Here is a 21745-nt window from a genome sequence, read left to right on the forward strand (position 1 = left end):
TTAAACTACTGTACATTAAACTACTGTACTGTACATTAAACTACTGTACTGTACATTAAACTACTGTACATTAAACTACTGTACATTAAACTACTGTACTGTACATTAAACTACTGTACTGTACATCAAACTACTGTACATTAAACTACTGTACTGCACATTAAATTACTGTACTGTACATTAAACTACTGTACTGTACATTAAACTACTGTACTGTACATTAAACTACTGTACTGTACATTAAACTACTGTACATTAAACTACTGTACTGTGCATTAAACTACTGTACTGTACATTAAACTACTTTACTGTACATTAAACTACTGTACATTAAACTACTGTACTGTACATTAAACTACTGTACTGTACATTAAACTACTGTACTGTACATTAAACTACTGCACATTAAACTACTGTACTGTACATTAAACTACTGTACATTAAACTGCTGTACTGTACATTAAACTACTGTACATTAAACTACTGTACTGTACATTAAACCACTGTACTGTACATTAAACTACTGTACTGTACATTAAACTACTGTACTGTACATTAAACTACTGTACTGTACATTAAACTACTGTACATTAAACTACTGTACTGTACATTAAACTACTGTACTGTACATTAAACTACTGTACTGTACATTAAACTACTGTACATTAAACTACTGTACTGTACATTAAACTACTGTACTGTACATTAAACTACTGTACTGTACATTAAACTACTGTACTGTACATTAAACTACTGTACATTAAACTACTGTACTGTACATTAAACCACTGTACTGTACATTAAACCACTGTACTGTACATTAAACTACTGTACTGTACATTAAACTACTGTACTGTACATTAAACTACTGTACTGTACATTAAACCACTGTACTGTACATTAAACTACTGTACTGTACATTAAACTACTGTACATTAAACTACTGTACTGTGCATTAAACTACTGTACTGTACATTAAACTACTGTACATTAAACTACTGTACTGTACATTAAACTACTGTACTGTACATTAAACTACTGCACATTAAACTACTGTACTGTACATTAAACTACTGTACATTAAACTACTGTACTGTACATTAAACCACTGTACTGTACATTAAACTACTGTACTGTACATTAAACTACTGTACATTAAACTACTGTACTGTACATTAAACTACTGTACTGTACATTAAACTACTGTACATTAAACTACTGTACTGTACATTAAACTACTGTACTGCACATTAAACTACTGTACATTAAACTACTGTACTGTACATTAAACTACTGTACTGTACATTAAACTACTGTACTATACATTAAACTACTGTACATTCTACTGTACTGTACATTAAACTACTGTACATTAAACTACTGTACTGTACATTAAACTACTGTACATTAAACTACTGTACTGTACATTAAACTACTGTAAACTGTTGTGCAAAAAAACACAGATTTTGTGATTAGGAGCTTTTGCTCAAATATTCCAAATATTTGAAAAATGCAGAGAGTTACGTAACTGTAATTGTTCAAGACTAATTGGCCATTTCATAACAAAATGCATTGTGGTGCAACTGAATAATTTAATAAATGATATATTTCTCCACAGACAGTAAGATGTTTGGAAGGCATTGCCCCTTAAACCTGGTGATAAATGCAATACACATGTATTATACAAAAGTTGCTTAATTATAAAATATTAACATAAAACATTATTATTATGATCAATATTTCAACAACAACAAAAAATCAGCGATGACATTAAATCAACGTTACAAAGTGATGTTGATTCAAAATGACTTTTGCACCCTCAGTCAATGTTAAAACAATTACAATTTCAACAACAACAAACAATACAGTCATTGAATCAATGTTATTACATTCCCATCCCTGACTTCAGTTGCCCATCAGTGTTTGACTGGTGACCAGCTCATGATGATGGTAGTGGTCTCAACCGAGTCTGTTCTCAGAAAGATGGATATTAATCCAGGAGTAATGCTGGGAAACTCGCTTTAATGTTTAATGCTATCTGTTATTGCTGTTATAAACACTAAAATCATCCGTTTCAATCACATTTTCCTTGCAGTCGTGTGTTCGTCCACCGGGGGAAAAGCAATGGTGGTGAACTGCGAAACACTGAGTAATGATATCAGGAAAACATCCTCACATCATTAAAGAACGTTATATTATTATTATAGGTTACACTTTATTTCTATAGTTAACTTTAGACATTCTACTATAGTCTAAATAACTTTGCAACTACTTCAACTAACTCTCATTAATTTGCAACCGCCTGTCAGCTAACTCTCATTAGAGTATTAGTAGACTGTTAGGGTCGGGTTCGGGTTCGGGTGAGTTGACATGTAGTTGTAAAGTTAGTCAGTAGAATGTCTCCTGAGGACTTTACATTAAAATAAAGCATTAGCAGATATTAAACAGACAGTCTATTAATACTCTAATGACTGCTATTGACATGTTGGAAAGTTACTTATAGTTAGTAGAATGTCTAAAGTGGACAATGGAAATAAAGTGTAAACAAATGTAACAATACTTCAGTATACCGTAGTACAGAGTACTCAGGCCACATTTACACATAGCCGGGTATTTAGAGAAACGAATATTTCTCCCCCTCCGTTTTCAAAAATAACATCGTGCACACAATATCGTTTTCAAAAACAGTTGCCGTTTACATCAACCCGCATAAATACAAAGGGGCGGCAGTGTAAGGAGAAGGATAAAGCCATGCAAGCCAATCAGAATCCTCAAAATCGACAACGACGAATAGCACGAGCGACTTCCTGTTCCTTTCAAAACAATAGACATGGCGCGAGGTTCGTTCGTGTGGACAGACAGCGAAGCAAATGCAAACAGGCCAAAAGCGTTTTCACAAAAGTAAAAATGAGTACCACTTTAACAGCATCCATGATCAAATAGTAGCCAAACAAACTCATAGACAGTATGGAACAAACTCTAAACATAGGGCGCTCACATGACGTAAGCATTTTCTGGCGCATAATGTGACGTTTGAGAACCTAAAACCCCGTTTCTCCCAGTTGACACGGCAACACATAACCGCCGTTTTCAGAAATCTCCACTTTGGCCGGAGTTTTTAAAAATAATCGTTTTCTGGGATAAAAACGGCGTTTTCGTGTAAATGACAGGCCAAAACGCAGGGAAATATCTGCGTTTTCCCATCGTGTAAACGGGGCCTCAGTCAAGCAGACACAAGGGATAAAAGAGATTCATTGTGTGGTGTCGTTGCTCTTTTTGATGTTTTTTGCAATATTTTACTGAAGCAATAAAGGTTGTAATGGTCAGGAATTTGCTGGCGTAGCATTAAAGTAGTAAGTAATGTTGTTTTTATATTAAAGTCCTACTGCAGTCAATCATTTTATCTTTATTTCTCATAATTTTTTTCCTTTAAAAATAGTTTGCATGCCCTCAAAAAGCTTGACTGTAACTCGACACCCTTGCTTCATTTAAATGCAGATTCATTAATATGCAAATTAGTCTCCGCCTCCACTCAATTGCAGCAGCTCAGATTACCCGATCCACTCACTCAACTTTACCGTAGTAAACGCTACATGATGACAAGAGGAAATACTGGTTTAATTCAGCCATATATCTTTGAACCAGAAACTGATTCAGAAAAAGAGAAAGCGAAGTAAGTCGATGTATCAGAATGGTAATGCGTTTTATGTATTGCGACGTCGGACACATGACTGTAAATATGAGTAGCCTTTGGCTTGACTACGTTATCAAACAGCTAATAATGTGTTGCTAATGTCAATCTCTGTTTGGAGAATACTCACTAATGCTGTTGAGTTAGGAATTTACACATGGTTTGTCTTAAAGCATATTAAAAACCCCACATATAAACAACATTAAACACTTATCTTCTCCACAGGGCGTCTTCGAGGATCTGAGCTGGTCATAAACACCACCTCCAGGTCTCATTAGTGCACAAGTGAACCGTGATGTTGTTGTGGACCGATGGATGAAGATGAAGATGAAGCTGAGATCTCTGAAAACCAGCAGAGATTCAATGTGATCCTCAGTTCAGCAGCACATGATCTGCATTCACTGACAAATACTTCTTATCCTTCATCATACAGTTCATTTTTAAACTTCTAAGATCCACAAGAACTGTCATGAAAAATAAGCTCCAGTCAAAAAAATATATAAAAAAATTATATAATATTTCAGTAACACTTTACTTAAAGCCTTTATAAATATAATAAATTATAAAAGTATTTTTAATGCATTAATTATGCACATTATAATGCATTGTATGCTCTCATGAATAATTGTGACCACAGTTATAATACTTATCTATTCACTGTTACACCTTACACCAGAAAGTACGATGCATTAAAACACATGACAAACAACCAAGTTCAAGGAATCTGCAAATATTATAATGCATTTTACAATTTGGTTACAATTATTTATGAAAAGATATGATGCATTATAACGTACATGATGAATACCTTTAAAATGCATCATACATAAAGGCTTTAGGTGTTAAGTGTTACCAATATTACTTTATTTAATACTATTTTTATACCACTTCCATAGTGTGTTGAGTCAAAGTCTAAGAAGACAGTTAAAAAATAGTCATCTATAGTCATTAAATGTCATTTAGGACTTGTTTATCTCCAGAGATTTATTCCTTATTTGTTTAGCTCATATTATCAGTATAGCTCACAGAATCAGTGCAAGTTACAGTACTGATAGTTTATGATAACCATGCATGCTATTTTTTTATGCTTATGACCATAAAAGTAAAAAAAAAAAAAATCAATGCACCCTTTGTGGCGGAAGTCCAAAATGTACACACACACACACACACACACACACACACACACACACACACACACAGGTTTGGGGGTGAGTAAACGATGACAGAGATTACATTTTGGCTGTCTAACCATTTAAAAAAAGTTAAATCGCTACCAAAAAATGGAAATATTAACAAGAGTGTACTGTTGTATCCAGGACTGACTGTCTTCGGGCTGAAACTGTGTATTTCCACGGTTATAGATGGGAGAGGGAACTTTAACAAAACAGCCAGAATCACTGGCAAGCTTAAGTTTCAGCAGCTCAAGCACATGTTATTGTGAGTCCATTAGCTTCAGTAGAGAGAGAGAGAGAGAGAGAGAGAGAGAGAGAGAGAGAGAGAGAGGAATGGAAAATGTGTGTGCTGTTGCATGTGTTGAAATAGTTTTCCGCTATACAATCTCCAGAGACTTGAGTGCTTTGCATTTTTCCCCATATTCCTGATTTCAGCTATGCTAGCAAGGTATGTTTTTACGGGAGCCTCTGATTCTGTGGATGTGCAGCTTGTTGTCTATCTGAGAGAATGAGATGAGTCTTCTGAAGACTTCACCTGTGCTGTTAGTGAGTGTTCCTCCATCTGTCCCGCATCTGTTCTTCATGAGAATCCCTCTCATCACATCTCCAGTGGAGAAGCTTCTTCAGCTTCTCAAAGGCTTCTCTGCTCAGAAGCATTTCTTATCAATAAAAGAACATTTGGGGGAAATTATAGTCAGAAATGGAAACTTGAGTCTGACTTGCACACGTTTTCTATACTGAATGCCAGTGACAGAAAGAAAAACCTGTTCCATTCTTTGAAATTCCATCCTTGCAGACTTATAATTAATTTATTATTTTAATAAAATAATTTTTTAAGTAAAACTTGACACTTTCTTTTAGATAAATATGGCTTACAGTTTTTGCTCAGTCACTTTGGTACATTTCTCAGATCACAGATCACTCGAAACTATTTGTTCCACCTTGCATAGAAAACACACGTGGCCTGATGCATTCCGTCGATACCCTGGTAAAACTGAGTTTAGTTTGAGAGAACAAACAGAGTACTGGATGAAGAGCATATGTACCTCCAATCATCTGAAACAAAAGGCTGCTGTGCTTTGAGGCAGAGATGGGAAACTGGAGCTTTTCTAAACTCGCTTGCTGAATGACCTGTTGTTCTGAAGCGCTTGAATCACTGGCGACATCTACTGGTCACGAGTGTGTGACGGCAACGAAAACACACACAACCAAATAAAAATGTGTTTTTAAATGGCTTGCATGGGCCAAAAGTTCACCTCCACTCCTGAAAGTGCTACACAGCGTCTTAGTTTTGTATTTATTTCATTGATCAAGTGTGTTTTTGTGTTTTTCAACACATGTGTTAAAGGTAGAATCTGCAATTTGTTTTATAAACACTTTTTGTTATACTGGTTGAAACTCTCTTCACATCTTGATAGCAATCCATAATAATAAACGTGGTCTACATATTAAAACATGTAGGCCTACATCTTCTATGGACGTCTCAGTCAGGATCAAAAAAGCATCGTCCAATCATTGCATTCGGTCCGACAGACAGCCACCGATGCCAAACACACACACAGCAGCCGAACCAAAACAACCAGTTTATTCTGCGTTCAAGTCATTACTGTCAGATGGACAGCCGTGACGTTACACTCTGAGCGGTTTGTGACTCGAATCTGTGCATTTCAATGGCAACACTTTCAACGGCGAAATGAATCTGCAGCAGTCAGGTGGTATCAGGCACAGGCCGTTAATAACCGTTTATGTTTTTAATTTACCATTTTTAATTTAAGGCCCACCCACAATTGGTCTGGCCCATCCAAAACTGGAATCCGGCGCCAGTATTCAGGTTTTGGATGGGCCAGACCAATTGTGGGTGGGCCTTAAATTAAAAATGGTAAATTAAAAACGTTATCCAATCACTGTCTGTTTAACCCAATAAAAATGACTGACTAATATACTGTTATATTATCTGTGCGTATACATAGTATAGATTTTAATAGCTTGATGCTCTTTAAATATTTTGAAATGTCTACTTTTAAACGAAAATATTCCAAACCAAAAGAAATAGGCTACTCTCTGATTATGTAATCCATATGAAATGGGCATTTCTCTCATGGCGAGTCAGCATCGTAGCTTTATGCGTGCGGTCGTGCGCTTGAGTGCGGCTATATTACGTAAACGCTCATTATCCTGTAGGCTATATAGTCGACAACTATAGTCGACTAGAAAAAAACTTTAGTTGGAGGCAGCCCTTATTCCACATATTTTCAAACCAGGCTCAGGCTATAGAGACAGAGCGTATTTAGGCCACGCCCACACCGGGGGCCGGAACCGGAACAATCCAATCGTCTCCATTGACTTTGCATTGTGAGAGGCTGCCTCCTTATAACAAAAAGCAAAACAAAGGCTAAAGTCTAAAGGCTGCTATGTGACATGGTGTACAGCAAACAAGCTAAATAACCCAGGAATACATTTTAATAAGCTGTCGACCCCAAAAAACGGTTGTTTCAGGACATAAAAGTGGATCAATTGCTTAGCTTACAGAAATATAATATATAAAACTGACATTTGGATATTTGACTTGCCAGTGACAAAATGTTTACTGCACACGTAGACATACTGAGTGTCAGGATCCCACACTTTACCCATTCTTCCTGCTACTTCACATCTTATTGCTTGTATCCACTTTGGTCTCCTTAAAGGCTGGCTTTTACGGTTCGGAAGCTTTTAAAATTTATTTCTGGGTTTTTTAGCTTGTTTGCTGTACACCTTGTCACACAGCAGCTTTTAGGCATTTTTCTGTCTTTTGTTATAAGTCATAAATGACAAGGAGGCAGCCTCTCGCAATGCAAAGTCAATGGAGACGGTTGGATTGTTTCCCCCCCGGTGGGCGTGGTCTTCAGATTATGACGCGTTGCGCTCTGTCTCTATTCTGGGTTGCGCGAGCGACTCTGCGGAATGAGCGAGCAGAGCGAATATTCAGAAATGCGCTCTCCGCTCACGAGCTCTGATCGGAACCCGAACCTCACTGTCTGCCAGAAACATCAAAATAGACATAACCAGCTTTTTTTAATTGTTTTTAAAATTAAACATTTAGCCTATTTTAGCACAAATTATGAGCTTATTAAAACTTTAAAATTAAAAACGCAGTTTCCGTTCATTATTTGCATGATTTGGAGGAGGAGTGGCTTTGGAGACGCTCTGAAGGGATGGTGGGATCTCATGTTTTCAAAGCTAACTCGCTATTGCCAGCCGCTCCAAAATTACCTAGTCTACCTTTAAAGTGGACTTATTATGCAAAATTCACATTTGCATTACATGTTTGATGTGTTTCAGAAATGTGTGTAGGTCTACCCTATAATGGTAAAAATCCACCCACTCCTCTTTTTTAATCCCCATAAATCATAAGAACAAGCCGTTTGCAGATAGTGTGCACTTTGTGTGTATCTGACAGTTTGATAAGACATGAAAGAGTTTTAAGACCGTCAAATGTTTCTAATGTTTAACGTGGTTTGCAGCATTAAGCACAACAGCGTTACTTTGAACCTTTAAAACTCATGCAGATAATAAACTTTCATGATGATAAAGAACTGCAGTGACACGTGAGCCTGAGATTATAATCAAAACCAAACAGATGTTTTTAAAGGGGACCCTTTTTATGATTGTAAATGCCCTTTTTTCGTGCATGTATCTTTAAATGCAAATGATCTGCTGCTCCCCACCCCGTTTTTAGTTTTAAGTTTAAAAAATATATATATTTATTATCTGAGGCAGGAGCTGTAAAGGCTCCACCCTCTTCTGGAAAATGGGGTGGGGAGCAGCAGCTCATTTGCATTTAAAGATACATGCACGAAAAAAGGGCATTTACAACATTAAAGGGTCCCCTTCAAAAACAATCATACGAGAATGCTTTCGTCCCTTGGGGAACGGAGGCTCACTGCATCATTCTTTCAGGAGACCATAAATGTCGGATGATTTTACAGGCGGTGTTTTCGTCATCTGCTCACACGGCATCTGTGCTGCAAATTCATGAATCGACAATGAATCATTTAAGAAATGAGTTGTATTACAGGCTTTAACATCTTCGCTTTTGCTTGTAAATTCTTTATTTTAAAGATGGATGATTCCTTTTTGAATGATTCATTGTGTTACTGTAATAATGTTGCTCATTAGTTATGGCTACTGTCATATATTATTCCCCATGTCTTGTCTGGACTTTTGTTGTATTTCCTGTCGTACTGCCATGTTTTGTAGTCCTGTGTAGTTTTTCTTGTTGATTAGTTCTTTGATTAGTTCTCTTGTTTGCCAATCACCCATTGTGTACATACTAATATACCCCAGTATTTCTCATGTTCCTTCTATGGATGTTATGTGTGTGCTTGTTGTCAGTTTTGTTTTCCATTCCTTGCCTGTGTCTGGATTAACTTTTATTATGTTTGTTTGAATGAATATTTGCTGCATCTGGATCCTATCGTTCCTCTGAAACAGCCATTGTTTCAGCTACAAGCCATAACTAACACAAGGGTAGGAGAATGAAAACAAGGTTGTGAGGAATAAAAGCTGACGAACATTTTTCCAAAAAGCTTTCAGTCGACAGAAATGTTCTTTTTGCGATCTAAAAGGTTTCTTTAATGGTTACTGTAAAGACTGTAGGTCTGTCCCTCACAGCCTCATTTCCATCAGTGCAAAATTCAATATGGCTGTCGACCCTGACTAAGGTCTATAGTTGGACCATCTTCTCTTTACGGATGTGACATGACGACGCAAAAACATATGATGTGAAACTGATGACGGTAAAAATAGACATAATGCATTAAACTAAAGATCAGTCAGGGCTGTTTGTGTGATATGGCATTTCCCCGTAACCAGGGCCACTTACCATGTTCCAGGGGAATCTTGGCAGTATTTAGAGTTTATTTTGTTTATAAAAGCTATAAAGCAGAAACATAACACTTGTGCATGCGTAAGTTTAAGTCCCCCTGCAGTCACTAATTTTATCTCTTAAAACTCATCTTTGATCACCAAAGTGACATATTTAAAAAAAAAAAATCCTTGAAAAAAAAAAAAGATTCATGCCTTAGAATTTGAAATGGTTTGTCTAAAAACACCACATTGACATATTAACAATATTAAAAGCTTGATTTTCAACACAGGGAGACTTTAATATCTAGTAGATAAATATCTTTTTTCAAATTTATAGATAAATCAGTTTCTTTCTCAAAAACATTTCTCTATGATTGTCCCCAGAACTTCTAAATACAAACAAGCTATTTTGTTCCATCAGATTTTCACTGCAGAAATGCCAACTTTATGAATATTAATTACAATTCTATTTGATATCCAATATAATCTGATCGAAAATAAACTCATTTGTGGTTTAGCATCAGTTCACCAAGTGACAGTAACTGCTCAAATGAAACTTAAACACACATTCGCTGTTAAATACTTAATTAAATTCTTCTCATCTGTATTTCATTACACTTTAAAATAAATAATACCAGCTTGGTTTCTACACTAGCCTCCACACATCTATAAACTGAGAGAGCGACATCTAGTGATCAAATTGGTACTACACAAGCGCCAAATAATAAACTGTATTATTATTATTTCACAGTTTTTATATACAGCTCCTAAGAATAGGGGTAAGTACAATAGAACTCTATAAACATAGTCATAAATATGAAACTATAAATACAAGTATACATTTACGACGTACAAAAAAACCCAGCAAGAATAAAGAGTGTATAAGCGTGTTGCCTTAAGCTGTTTCTCCTCACAAATGTACTCATTTATTTTCATGAATACATTTATTTAATTGAATGTATTAACAAGAGAAAGAGTCCCTAGGTGCAGTGAAGTTGATGAACAGATAACATGTGGAGATCCAAGGGGCCTAAACAGGGACACAGTTTGTCTTTGTTGAAGCAGTGAACTGAGAGAAAACACACTGTTGTTCCCGCATGCTTCAAAATAACCTCCATCATCCCAGTGCCAAAGATCTTCTGCTTCACAATCTCCCAGTGACAGTGAGTGCAGTGTGTCTACGGTCGGTCGTGGACATGCAACCCTGCAGGGGTGTGTTCATGTTTCAATTACAAAACGATCAGTTTCTGTATATCCACAGGCATGTTGGCCCCCTAAAGGAGATCCCTGGTGCTGATCAATGCATTAGATTAGAAAAAACGACATGATTGTTCAAAATATCTCAAAACCAAGTACTGATCCTTGCATTTCCACATCTGAACCACATATTTTGACATGTGAGAGGTCATTGTCCTATAAAACATCCTGTAAGTTTAAGAACTCAAAACTTCCTCATTAGTTCAAAAACAGCTTTTTATTGAAACCAATGACTCATTTCGGATTTTGTCACATTATGAAGTAATAGAGCGACGAAAGATTGCAGAATCAGATCAAAGGCTACTTCTACATCATCACATCTCGCCCACTGGCACATTAGTGAGACGAGAAAGAGAAAAGAGAATCAAATAACATTACCTTCCTAAGGATCTTAATGCTATGGAAGTGCTTATTTATTTTCAACAATGTGAATGTCTCAGTAGAGCATAATCTGTTTGTTTTGGTGCATTTCACTGTGGATTCATTGGTAAATCAGTCGCAATTTCGGCGCATGCTTTGCAAACAGACTTATACTTTAAGATATGGACCCGACAGTAATTGTCCTCCAAATATGAACTCACGCCATATCAAGCCTACATTAAAGAGTCTAAGGGCACTTTTAAACCTGTAGATTGTTTGCTTTGTTCAGAAACAGGGACTTAAAATGCATTACAATGTTGCATTTTCTTTTTGGTTCGGTTCTGCAACATTTGAAAACGTTCCAGTCACATGTGAGTAAAACTGTCCTCTTATTGGTCAGAGTTTCCTCTGCATCATCCATCAGGATGATTGACAGGTTTTCTCTGCTTGGCTTTATCTGTAGCTGTCGAGATGCACGCAAACACTGATATGAATAGTCGTCATTCTCGCTTTAACTGATAAATTAAAGCTATATTTATATATATCTGAGGCTATATTTATATATACCTAAACAAACTGAACTAAGAGAGAAACGCACCAGGTTCCGAAACAAATGCTCCTAATGGCTCATTAAGTATATTGGCTCATTTCTTTATAACATATGAGTTTAGAATCTGCAATGAGCAGATCAGATCATTGATTCAATTGTTGTGTCGTCCTGAAATGGGCCTATATGTTATATATTGTCTGTTTTTTTTTTTTAGATATTTATGACCTTAATGGTGAGGTAAGGTTTTAATTTATATAATTTATTATTGTATAGACCTTATGCGCCAGAGAAACGAGGACACCGCCATCTTTAGAATATTGTCTTTGAACTTCCGGTTTTGCGGTCGCTCTGTGTATCTCTATGGCGCTGCTGTCCAGGAGTGATATTAGCTGGTGAAGTGGATTTACTTAATGTAAAATTAACGAAAGTTATCACGAGGATTGTAATGTATAAAGCAGATGTCTAAACATATGTCAGTAGACTGGGAAGATTTTAAAACGAGCCGTTCATTCATAAACACGCAAAATCGCTGTGAAAATACAGACCGGAAGTCAAAAGACAACGAGCGCAGCGCTGAAAAGGGGCGGAGCTACAGAAGGTCTATATCATCATATAGCGATATAAAGCATTAAGGCATTGTAGACAACAGTATGATTGTTGTAAAGCTGCTATAAATGATGTGTATTGATAAAAAATAGCACCATACAAATACAATTCACTTTATGTCATGAGGGTCTTAGGAGGATGTGTGCCAAATTTCACATGAACTGAAAACTAAATCGTTCTGGAGATGATGAAATATGAAGACCCTTATACATGTTTCAGTGTCCAACTGCTTCAAAGTTCTGAAGGCCCTGAACTGAAGAGTGACACAGAACTGCAGATGATTTATGAGTTTACAAACACCATCACACTCAATTCAACATTATTATGTTAAATAACACTTTTAATACTAGGTGCATATATTCCCATTTATGTACGGTCTATCTCCAGCTAGACCCAGCCGTCCTCCAAAAATGTTCTGAAGAAAATGCAACTTATAGTAAAAATGTGTAGCAGTGTATGTTTATGGTCAGTGCAAGTCCACTGCAGTCTCTGGTCAGCGTCCATGTTTCTGAGGAATCTTATATTGTCCCATCACTCCAGTGGGTCGCCCATTGCTTTTTGTGCAAAATAAAAGTCTTGTCCAGAAATGGCGTCTCTTGCCGCAGGATCTTCACAGCCTGATACTGGGGCACTTGATCTTCATACCGAACCCTATGGAAGAAACCACACTGCGAAAGAGAAAGAGGTCGAATGAGGTAAAGATTTATATACAGCACAAAATAAAATCACCTTGAAACACACTGTGTGACCTTGATGCCAGGGTCCAAAGTTAACACATGCTCAGAGCCAAATGTGAGTAAAAAAGAATGTTTGACTCATAACTTTTATATGATCTATGTTCAAAGTTCCACAGTGATAATTCATAATCCTCCATTGGCAAGTGTGGCGGGACATTTATTCACACCATGCTCGTCTGTTTCAGATGAAGATGCTTTCGCTTTATAAACCTCTGTTGGTGATAAAGTTAGTGCTTGACATGCTGCTGCTCATCAAACTTCAACAGAACATGTCTTTTGATAAAGCCTAATATTCACATGTAATATTTGCACATCTTTTATACTTTGATCAAACTTTTAGTAGATCAGGGTGTGCTCAACTGTTTTCCTTGTCCTAAGCATCAATCTCAATGCAACATTCTGAAGCATTGATAAATACAAAACATATTTCCATCTTCATTCTTCATAGAACTGCAGGCTATAATTCTTGAAGAATGATTCTTATTGTTCTATATTTGTTGATTACATGCATATAACACCCCCATGCATTATCAGAACTCATTACCCAAGTCAATTCAGAAATAAAAATGATTGAAAATCTGTGTCCTGCATTTAGGCACAATATATAAAAACACTCAAAATAATTAATTGGTTTGAGTAGGGCCAACTTAAATTATACAAATTAGTTATATCAAATTAACTTTTATGAGTATTTAGAACTTTCTTTTTCTTTCAAGTTCACAGAACTGATATAATTTAAGTAAACTGAACCGTTTCATTGTTTTGAGTTTTATGAAATTATTTCTTTTAATTTAGACGAACTTAAGTTTAACTGAAACTGGGCTGGGATTGGTATTTCCCAGCATGCTTTGCCGATGGCACTCGAAAGGGAGAGTAAATGTTAAAATGCAGTGTAATATCATGTTTTTTTGTGCAAGATTAATGTTAAGTAGGAGATTAGTGACTAATGTTTTGCTAAGCTAATTTAGAAGAATTTCTGTTAATGTTGATTTTAGGAGAGTTACCATCATGGTGACAAGTGGTGCACGCGGCTTGGTTTGAGAACAGTGTTGAAAGCTGAATATTGGTATTCTCATACAGAAAGTACCATGTTATTGTTAACATTAGCAAATGAGTAAGTTAGCATTAATTGAACTAGCTTGTTATAGCTAGTATATACTAATACAAATGTTCACTTTGAGGTTTTATGAAAACGTTAAATTAGATGTATGAATTAGTTTACTCAAACATTTCAAATTAAGAACAAGTAAAATGTATGAGTACAAAATATAAATCTGCCAGTTCTGCTTACTTAAAGGACAAGTTCGGTATTTTACACTTGAAGCCCTGTTTTCAGATCGTTTCTGATGAAATACAATGGTTAAGATTGAAATTTGGACAAATGCTGCTGGCCCGAGAATTTTCGGTTTCTGTGGTAGCACCCCCCCCCCCCCACCTCCACAATGGTTGCATAGGTGCACTGGAATAATCCTTCCTAAAACGCATTAAACTTTCGTTTACAAAGACGTGAAACTCACCGAGTGGTCAGGGGTGTTCACTGATATGCTCACACAAAAATCGCTGCAAAAGATGCTTTCCAACAGGTTTTATCGTAGTTTTTCATCCAATACAAGTCAATGGAGTTGGACAAAAACTACGATAAAACCTGTTGGAAAGCATCTTTTGCAGCGATTTTTGTGTGAGCATATCAGTGAACACCCCTGACCACTCGGTGAGTTTCACGTCTTTGTAAACGAAAGTTTAATGCGTTTTAGGAAGGATTATTCCAGTGCACCTATGCAACCATTGTGGAGGTGGGGGGGTGCTACCACAGAAACCGAAAATTCTCGGGCCAGCAGCATTTGTCCAAATTTCAATCTTAACCATTGTATTTCATCAGAAACGATCTGAAAACAGGGCTTTAAGTGTAAAATACCGAACTTGTCCTTTAAACTTTCAATTTCTTAATTTAAAAATGTTGAGGCAACCGATTGCCTTACATTTTTTGAGTTTTGCCAACTTATTTGGGTTTTCAGTGTGCAGATGTTCATTAGTTAAAGCTCCGGGTTAGTTAAAGCGTTCTGCTTTTCAAAGTATACTCCTTGGCCATGAACGTTAAGAGATCTAGTGGACTTTTGTTTTCAAGTGCTCAAATCACACTGGCTGCGTCCAAAAGCTGAAAAATGTTCCCTTCAGAGGATGCACTTCAAGGACGGCATCAAGGCACGTCCGAATCCAGAGTTAGCTTCACTTTCTGTCTCCTGAGATGCCTTTATCTGATCGATATTAGAATGAGATGTACTTCGCTGCCTTTGCTATCCCACAATCCTGTGCTATCCAATCTGTGACAGTAGTGCTAAAAAAAATAAAGATGGCGTCTGAAAGTTGGGGTTGCTGGTCAGTTTGTGTGTAAATGTATGTTTTTGACCAACATCTTCAACTTCTGAAATCATTTCTAGCGAGAAATTACTATTGTAGTAATGAAATATTCACTTAGCAATCACCAATGCTCACTCTATTTTGCTGTAGATCATTAAACTGATCAGAAGTCTGTCTGAAATCAGTTTCATGACCTTCGTGTGCAAATGCTGCCTATAAAGTGATTGCCTGATAAGGCAGCGAGGGAACTAAGTTTTCAGACGCAGCCAAAAACAGGTCTGTGTGTGGACGTGTGCAGATGATCAACATTACGTCACACAGATGTACTGGAACGCAGGCTACTGAAGTATACCAGCTGACTTTCTCATTACAGAGAGTGAACGTTTGTTCTGCCCTGCATCCTACACCGACACCACTGCCGTCAATAGTTGTTGTTTTTATAAATTTCATATAAATTAATTCTGTTATCCTCACTACAACACATTTGTCATGTTTGGTTTGGGTTATGTTTTCTCTTTCATGTTTCATGTCTTTTATTTTGTCATTTGGCTTGGTCTGGGTTCCTGGTTTTGTCATGTGATTCCCTTCCCATCATGTTACCATGTCATGTGCTTCCCTAGTCTCTTGTGTCATATTCTTATTGGTTTATTGGTTCATTGTGTTCAGGTGTGTCTTGTTAAGTCATTAGTCTTGTGTATTTAAGCCCTCATGTTCAAGCCAAGCTTAGTCAAGTCATGCTTAGTTGAGTCTTTGTTAATTTTTGTACACATGTATGTTATTGTTACATGTCTGCTCTGTCTTGTGTGTTTTTGGTTCAGTGACCTAGTTTTCCCCGGTCTGTCTAATTAGCAATGTCATTCACCCTGTTAATCACTTATCTCATTAGTTCTAGTACACACACTGCACTCCCTGTGTCTTTCAGTTCTTTGTCCGATCTCGTCTATGTGTAACTGTTATGTTAGTGTGTGGATGATGCCCTCCTGTGGATTTATTAAAGACTTTATTTTGGAATTCTCCCTCGTTGTGTGACTTACAACATAGTGTTACGTGACAGTTATCATTACAGAACTATTAGAATAATAAATTCCAGTAACACTTTATTTTATAGTGTCCTTGTTACATATGTTACATGTAGTTTCTATAGTAATAACTATAAATTATACATAATTACATGCAACTAACTCTAAACCAAACCCTAATCCTAACCCTATAGTAAGTACATGTAGTTAATCATTATTACTCAGCACTAATTACACTGTAACACAGACACTGTAAAATAAAGTGTAACCTAAATTCCTAAAGAACAAGAAGGTCTGGCCCTGATGCCATACGTCATCGCTTCAGTGCAACTCTTATTAGATCACGGATATTCCCAATATTACTTAGGTACTGGTTATCATGCCATTGACACTTCTAGTTTGTAAAGCCACAGCACAGCAGCACACACTGAGCTGTACCACATGAGGCTGTTATTGGAGGTCCGTGGCCTGTTTTCTCTCCGCGTCAGACGGCTGAAGCTGAAGCTCAGCGCGGTAATACTCCGTCTCATAGTGAGGCTTCCTCTCGGTGCGCTTGAAAAAACCACACTGCTCCACCACACAAATATGTACAGGTACAGAAAGAAGGAAACATGAAGAACTAGCGATGGGTGGTTAAATCATTAGAAGTATTGTATAGACAATAATATGCATAATTGGAAAAGGCAAACAATTCAGTCACATATGCACAATGACTACTCTTAGGTGCACCAAAAACTTTTTTTTGGTGCATTTTTGGCTAGAAAAATAGAAGTACATGACTGACAACTAGTAATCACACCATGATCAACATTACTACACCATGACCACAATGACTGTAGATGATCAAACGATTGAGATGTTATGGGTGCACTGCAAAAAATGATTTCTTTCTCAGTGTTTGTGTCTTGTTTTCCAATACAAATAATGTATAAACATTCTTAAATCAAGGTATATTTACTGGAGAAGCAAAATTACAGAGTTTTTGCTTAAAACAAGAACATATTGGCCAATGGGGTCTGAAAATCTTGTTTTTCCGTTAAATTAAGTTTATTTTTCGGACCCCATTGGCAGATATATTCCTTATTGTTTTAAAGCGCCCATATTATGCTTTTGGGGATATTCCCTTTCATGCAGTGTGTAATAGAGCTGATTGTGAATATAAAAGGTCGGTAAAGGTCAAAGTGCAGATAAATGGAGTTTTTGTCTCTCAAAATAAAGAAGTGATTCTGAACTGAAACGAGTCGTCAGTGATTCCAGTCTCACTTCCTGCTGAACCTATATAGGTTTGTAACTAATTTGCATAATATGCCAGTCCATGGTCTTGATTGGCTGAACAGCATCTCTTTGCCCTGCCCTCAATCACTGTAGTTGTATCTTATACTGGACTAGTTTGGTTTGTGTTGTTCATGTGGAGAAGACGCTGTTTTCTGCTGACAAAGCAAATCCACTTTGATCCAATAAAAGAGTGATTGCTGTGTATCAAAAGCTGAGAAGATCCAGAGCTGAATTTCAGATATGATAAAAGGCGTTTGGTTTCCGACATGCATTGTATGTGGTGAACCAATCACAGCAGACCTGGCCATCTGACCAATCAGAGCAGAGCAGCTCTCAGAAAGGCGGAGTTTAGAGAGACTGAATCCTTGATGAACCGTTTCAGACACTGAGAGAATAGAGCTGATGCTGCAATGGAGATTATCAGGAAATCAAAGTGTTTTTTGAGCTTGAATGCATGTAAACCTGTTGTAGGAAACTCCAAAACAACATTAGGAAGCTTTAAAATAACATATTAGTCACTTACATTTTTCAGAAAACAAGACTTAGCATCTTTGATGTAAGAATGTTTAGAATTTTTTACTGGAAAAAAAAGTAAATATACTGAGGGAAAGAAAAAATCATCTTTTGCAGTGTTCAGGTTGTGCAATAAGAGCGGATGCTTGAGGGTTCAGGTGTACACTCACCTTCCACAGTACACACACGAGCAGCGCGAGGACAATAACTCCGGCCAGGACGGCGATGAGAATGATCCACCACGGGATCGAGTGCTGGTCTGCGAGCCCATGCTCTGGGTAAATCATCACTGACACCTGCACACACACAAACACTGATGACTTGAACACGTGTGTGTGTGAGCGTGTGTGAGCGCGTGTGATATCTGACCTGTGTGGCAGCGTCCTTCAGCACTAGATGCCTGATGTCGGATTTAATGGTGATATTGGCTCTGACCAGCAGCTCCACAGCACTGACAGATGAAAACTCCTAATAAACAGGAAAAGTGCACTCACTATGAACCCTGGGTACATGATGGACATCACTGATAATCACTGATGAATTATACGTGTTTGAGGTGTTCGCTGTGGCGCCGTTTTCTTGTCTGTAACTGTTTCCATCTTTTAACCCACAGTAAATATTAAAGGGGTCATGACATGGTTTTTGTTTATGTTTTATTATGTTCCCTTAGGTGCAGTTATAGTATTACTATAGTTTTTTGGACAAAAAAACGTTACAATTTTAGTGATTTATGACCTTTTCCCGCCCTGTTTCTCATCCTCTGATTCAAACAGTCTGTTTTGGGGGTGTTTCCCCTTTAAGAGTTCAGTTTTAACGCCCACTGTTATGATTGGCTAACGTCATTGGCTAAAAGTAGTTTTAAGATGAAATACATTACTTACAGTTTGCCGCGTCGTTGGGATCTTTAAGTAAAAGTTTTTTTGCATCATACTGCGGATTTGTTCTCAAAACAGTCATCCTTGAAATGTAGAGAACACACGCTTAAATTAACACTGCCGTGACTGGGACATCCACAAAAAATAAACTGCATCCATTTTTCCCTGACGTCTGGATCGTTCGGCAGCGTATTCAAACATTTTGTTTGTCCACAGCCAGGAACAGCACATCTGCGTCATCGCAATCTTCCTGTGAACAGACCCACTCGCTACACGTCGACTGAACACCTGTGGCGTGACAACGATGTGAAATGAGGCGTAATCTTGCGCTAGAGGCGTCATATGCGGGGTGGTGGTGGCGCAATGGATAAGACACATGCCTTTGGTGTGAGAGACCCGGGTTCGAATCCACTGTGAGACACCAATGTGTCCCTGAGCAAGACACTTAACCCCTAGTTGCTCCAGAGGCGTGCGACCTCTGACATATATAGCAATTGTAAGTCGCTTTGGATAAAAAGCGTCAGCTAAATGAATAAATGTAAATGTAAATATGCAAACGACTGGTACGTCACTTCGTACCGTGACATCACTTCTTACCATGGATCCCCAACAAGCTGTAATTAGAGCTTGATTAAATAAATGCTTCGTTTATAATGGGGAGGACGTCTTAAGCTATGAAACTTGCAGGAAGTTTTAATGGTACAAAACCTCTTATATACCAAAAGATCAAGGCAAATTTGGTTTCTCATGTCATGACCCCTTTAAGATTGGTGTAAAGGTTCTTGCACACCGAGTCCGAAATTCTCCTCTGAAATTTTCGCATGTTAAGAAATAAATATGCCCTCGTTGTTTGTCAATCACATTTACACACTGCCGCCGAAACTTCTGTCCGTCATAAAACAATTCGGATCTGGTTACATTTTCTTCGTTTTTCGCATCCGTAACAAGCAGAGCCACTGTACGAGCGGACACCAAAACCCAGAACTGCTCAGGATCAACAGCTTCATGGAAATTGGTGGTCTACTTTTTATTATGTGGCTCCAGTGTCTCTAGCAAAGCATAAAAACTGAGCCACCGATATCCTGAAGTAAACTTTGAACTCTCCTTCCTCTCTACGCAATCTCAGGATTGGATGGACCCAATATTTCCTCTTATTTCTCTTTTTAAGAAGAGAGAGGACAACAAAATAATCCTCATTATTTGTATTGTTTTGCCATTTTTTCGCAACTGATTAATTAATACGCATCGGACTCAGTGTGTGACGAATTTTTAGGATGCCGAAAACCAAAAAACGCATACAAAAAGTTTGGACTCAGTGTGCAAGGACCTCAACTCTCCATTGAGCTAAACGTTACTGTCCCACCATATCAAGAGGACAACTGACGTGTAAGAGCGACTGTCTCTCACCTCCATGAAAGTGCTGTTCCACAAGTTTGCTCGGATCCTGATATGGATGGAGTCGGAGAACGTGTCTAGAGGACACCGGAAGAGCAGGCAGCGCGCAGAGCCCAGTAAACAGTCCTGAAACACACCAGCAGCTCAGATCAATCCCAATCCACAGCAGATTGAGGAATGACAGATATGGTGTCCTCTGGTTCACACTCACCAGTGTGAGAGATTTCCTTCTCTCAGACGCAGACACAGCGGGAGTGATCTTGCCGACAGGGTTTTTGGGAGCCACGTCTGCTTCGGTCTCCAGATGCGAGCGTGCCTTTCTGCTGCTCTGTTCACAGATGATGCGTGTAAACGTCTCCTGCATTCACTGATGAGCAGCAGCTTCATTTGATGTGTGTTTGCGAGTACCTTGAGGTGTTCAGCCTGTGGCGACTGATGTCTGCCCAGACGCAGAGGGTCGAGCGCAGACTGAGGTTCACAGAGAGTGTGTGGATGTCCGTCGACCTGCAGAGACCTCGGATACAACAGCCACTTCCTGTTGACCAGCTCGTACGGCCACATGATGTTCAGAGATGCCGAGCCAAACGTTTGCAGAGGCTGCCCAGCATTAGACACCTGTTAACACACATCGAGTTATTTCTGTCCTGTTCCTTCCATTTCTCCATACAGTTTATCCAGAAACTAGATGATTTGGAGAGAGCAAATGTAGACTTCTAATAATAATAATAATTTGTTACATTTATATAGCGCTTTTCTGGGTACTCAAAGCGCTTTAGATGGAAGGGGGAATCTCCTCAACCACCACCAACAATGTGCAGCTCCACCTGATGATGCGACGGCAGCCATACTGCGCCAGAACGCCCACCACACACACACACACACACACACACACACACACACACACACACACACACACACACACACACACACACACCACACACCAGCTAACTGGTGGAGAGGAGACAGTGATGAAGCCAGTCAGTATATGGGGATGATTAGGAGGCCATGATGGACAGAGGCCAAGGGGCAAATTTGGGATTTTTAATGACCACAGAGAGTCAGGACCTCGGTTTAACGTCTCATCCGAAG

At 38.1% G+C, this 21745-nt stretch overlaps 1 protein-coding gene across 2 annotated transcripts in view; it reads right to left on the reverse strand.

Moving 5' to 3' along the window:
- Positions 1 to 11152: 11152 nt before the first annotated feature.
- Positions 11153 to 21745, reverse strand: part of itga7 (integrin, alpha 7) — a 43557-nt gene continuing 32964 nt past the window's right edge. The window contains exons 20-26 of one of the 2 annotated variants that reach the window (XM_082156390.1): positions 21065 to 21271; positions 20868 to 20984; positions 20669 to 20782; positions 18756 to 18854; positions 18557 to 18682; positions 17037 to 17165; positions 13012 to 13152 (exon numbers count right to left, since the gene is read on the reverse strand). In XM_082156390.1, coding sequence (XP_082012516.1) covers positions 17049 to 17165; positions 18557 to 18682; positions 18756 to 18854; positions 20669 to 20782; positions 20868 to 20984; positions 21065 to 21271 — 780 coding nt within the window. In that variant the 3' untranslated portion in view covers positions 13012 to 13152; positions 17037 to 17048. Of the gene's footprint in view, positions 13153 to 17036; positions 17166 to 18556; positions 18683 to 18755; positions 18855 to 20668; positions 20783 to 20867; positions 20985 to 21064; positions 21272 to 21745 lie in introns of both variants that reach the window. The other variant, XM_082156389.1, reaches the window with a different exon arrangement.

The sequence above is a fragment of the Leuciscus leuciscus genome, assembly GCF_965113295.1.
Source record: "Leuciscus leuciscus genome assembly, chromosome: 23".
In the NCBI taxonomy this organism is placed as follows: domain Eukaryota; kingdom Metazoa; phylum Chordata; class Actinopteri; order Cypriniformes; family Leuciscidae; genus Leuciscus; species Leuciscus leuciscus.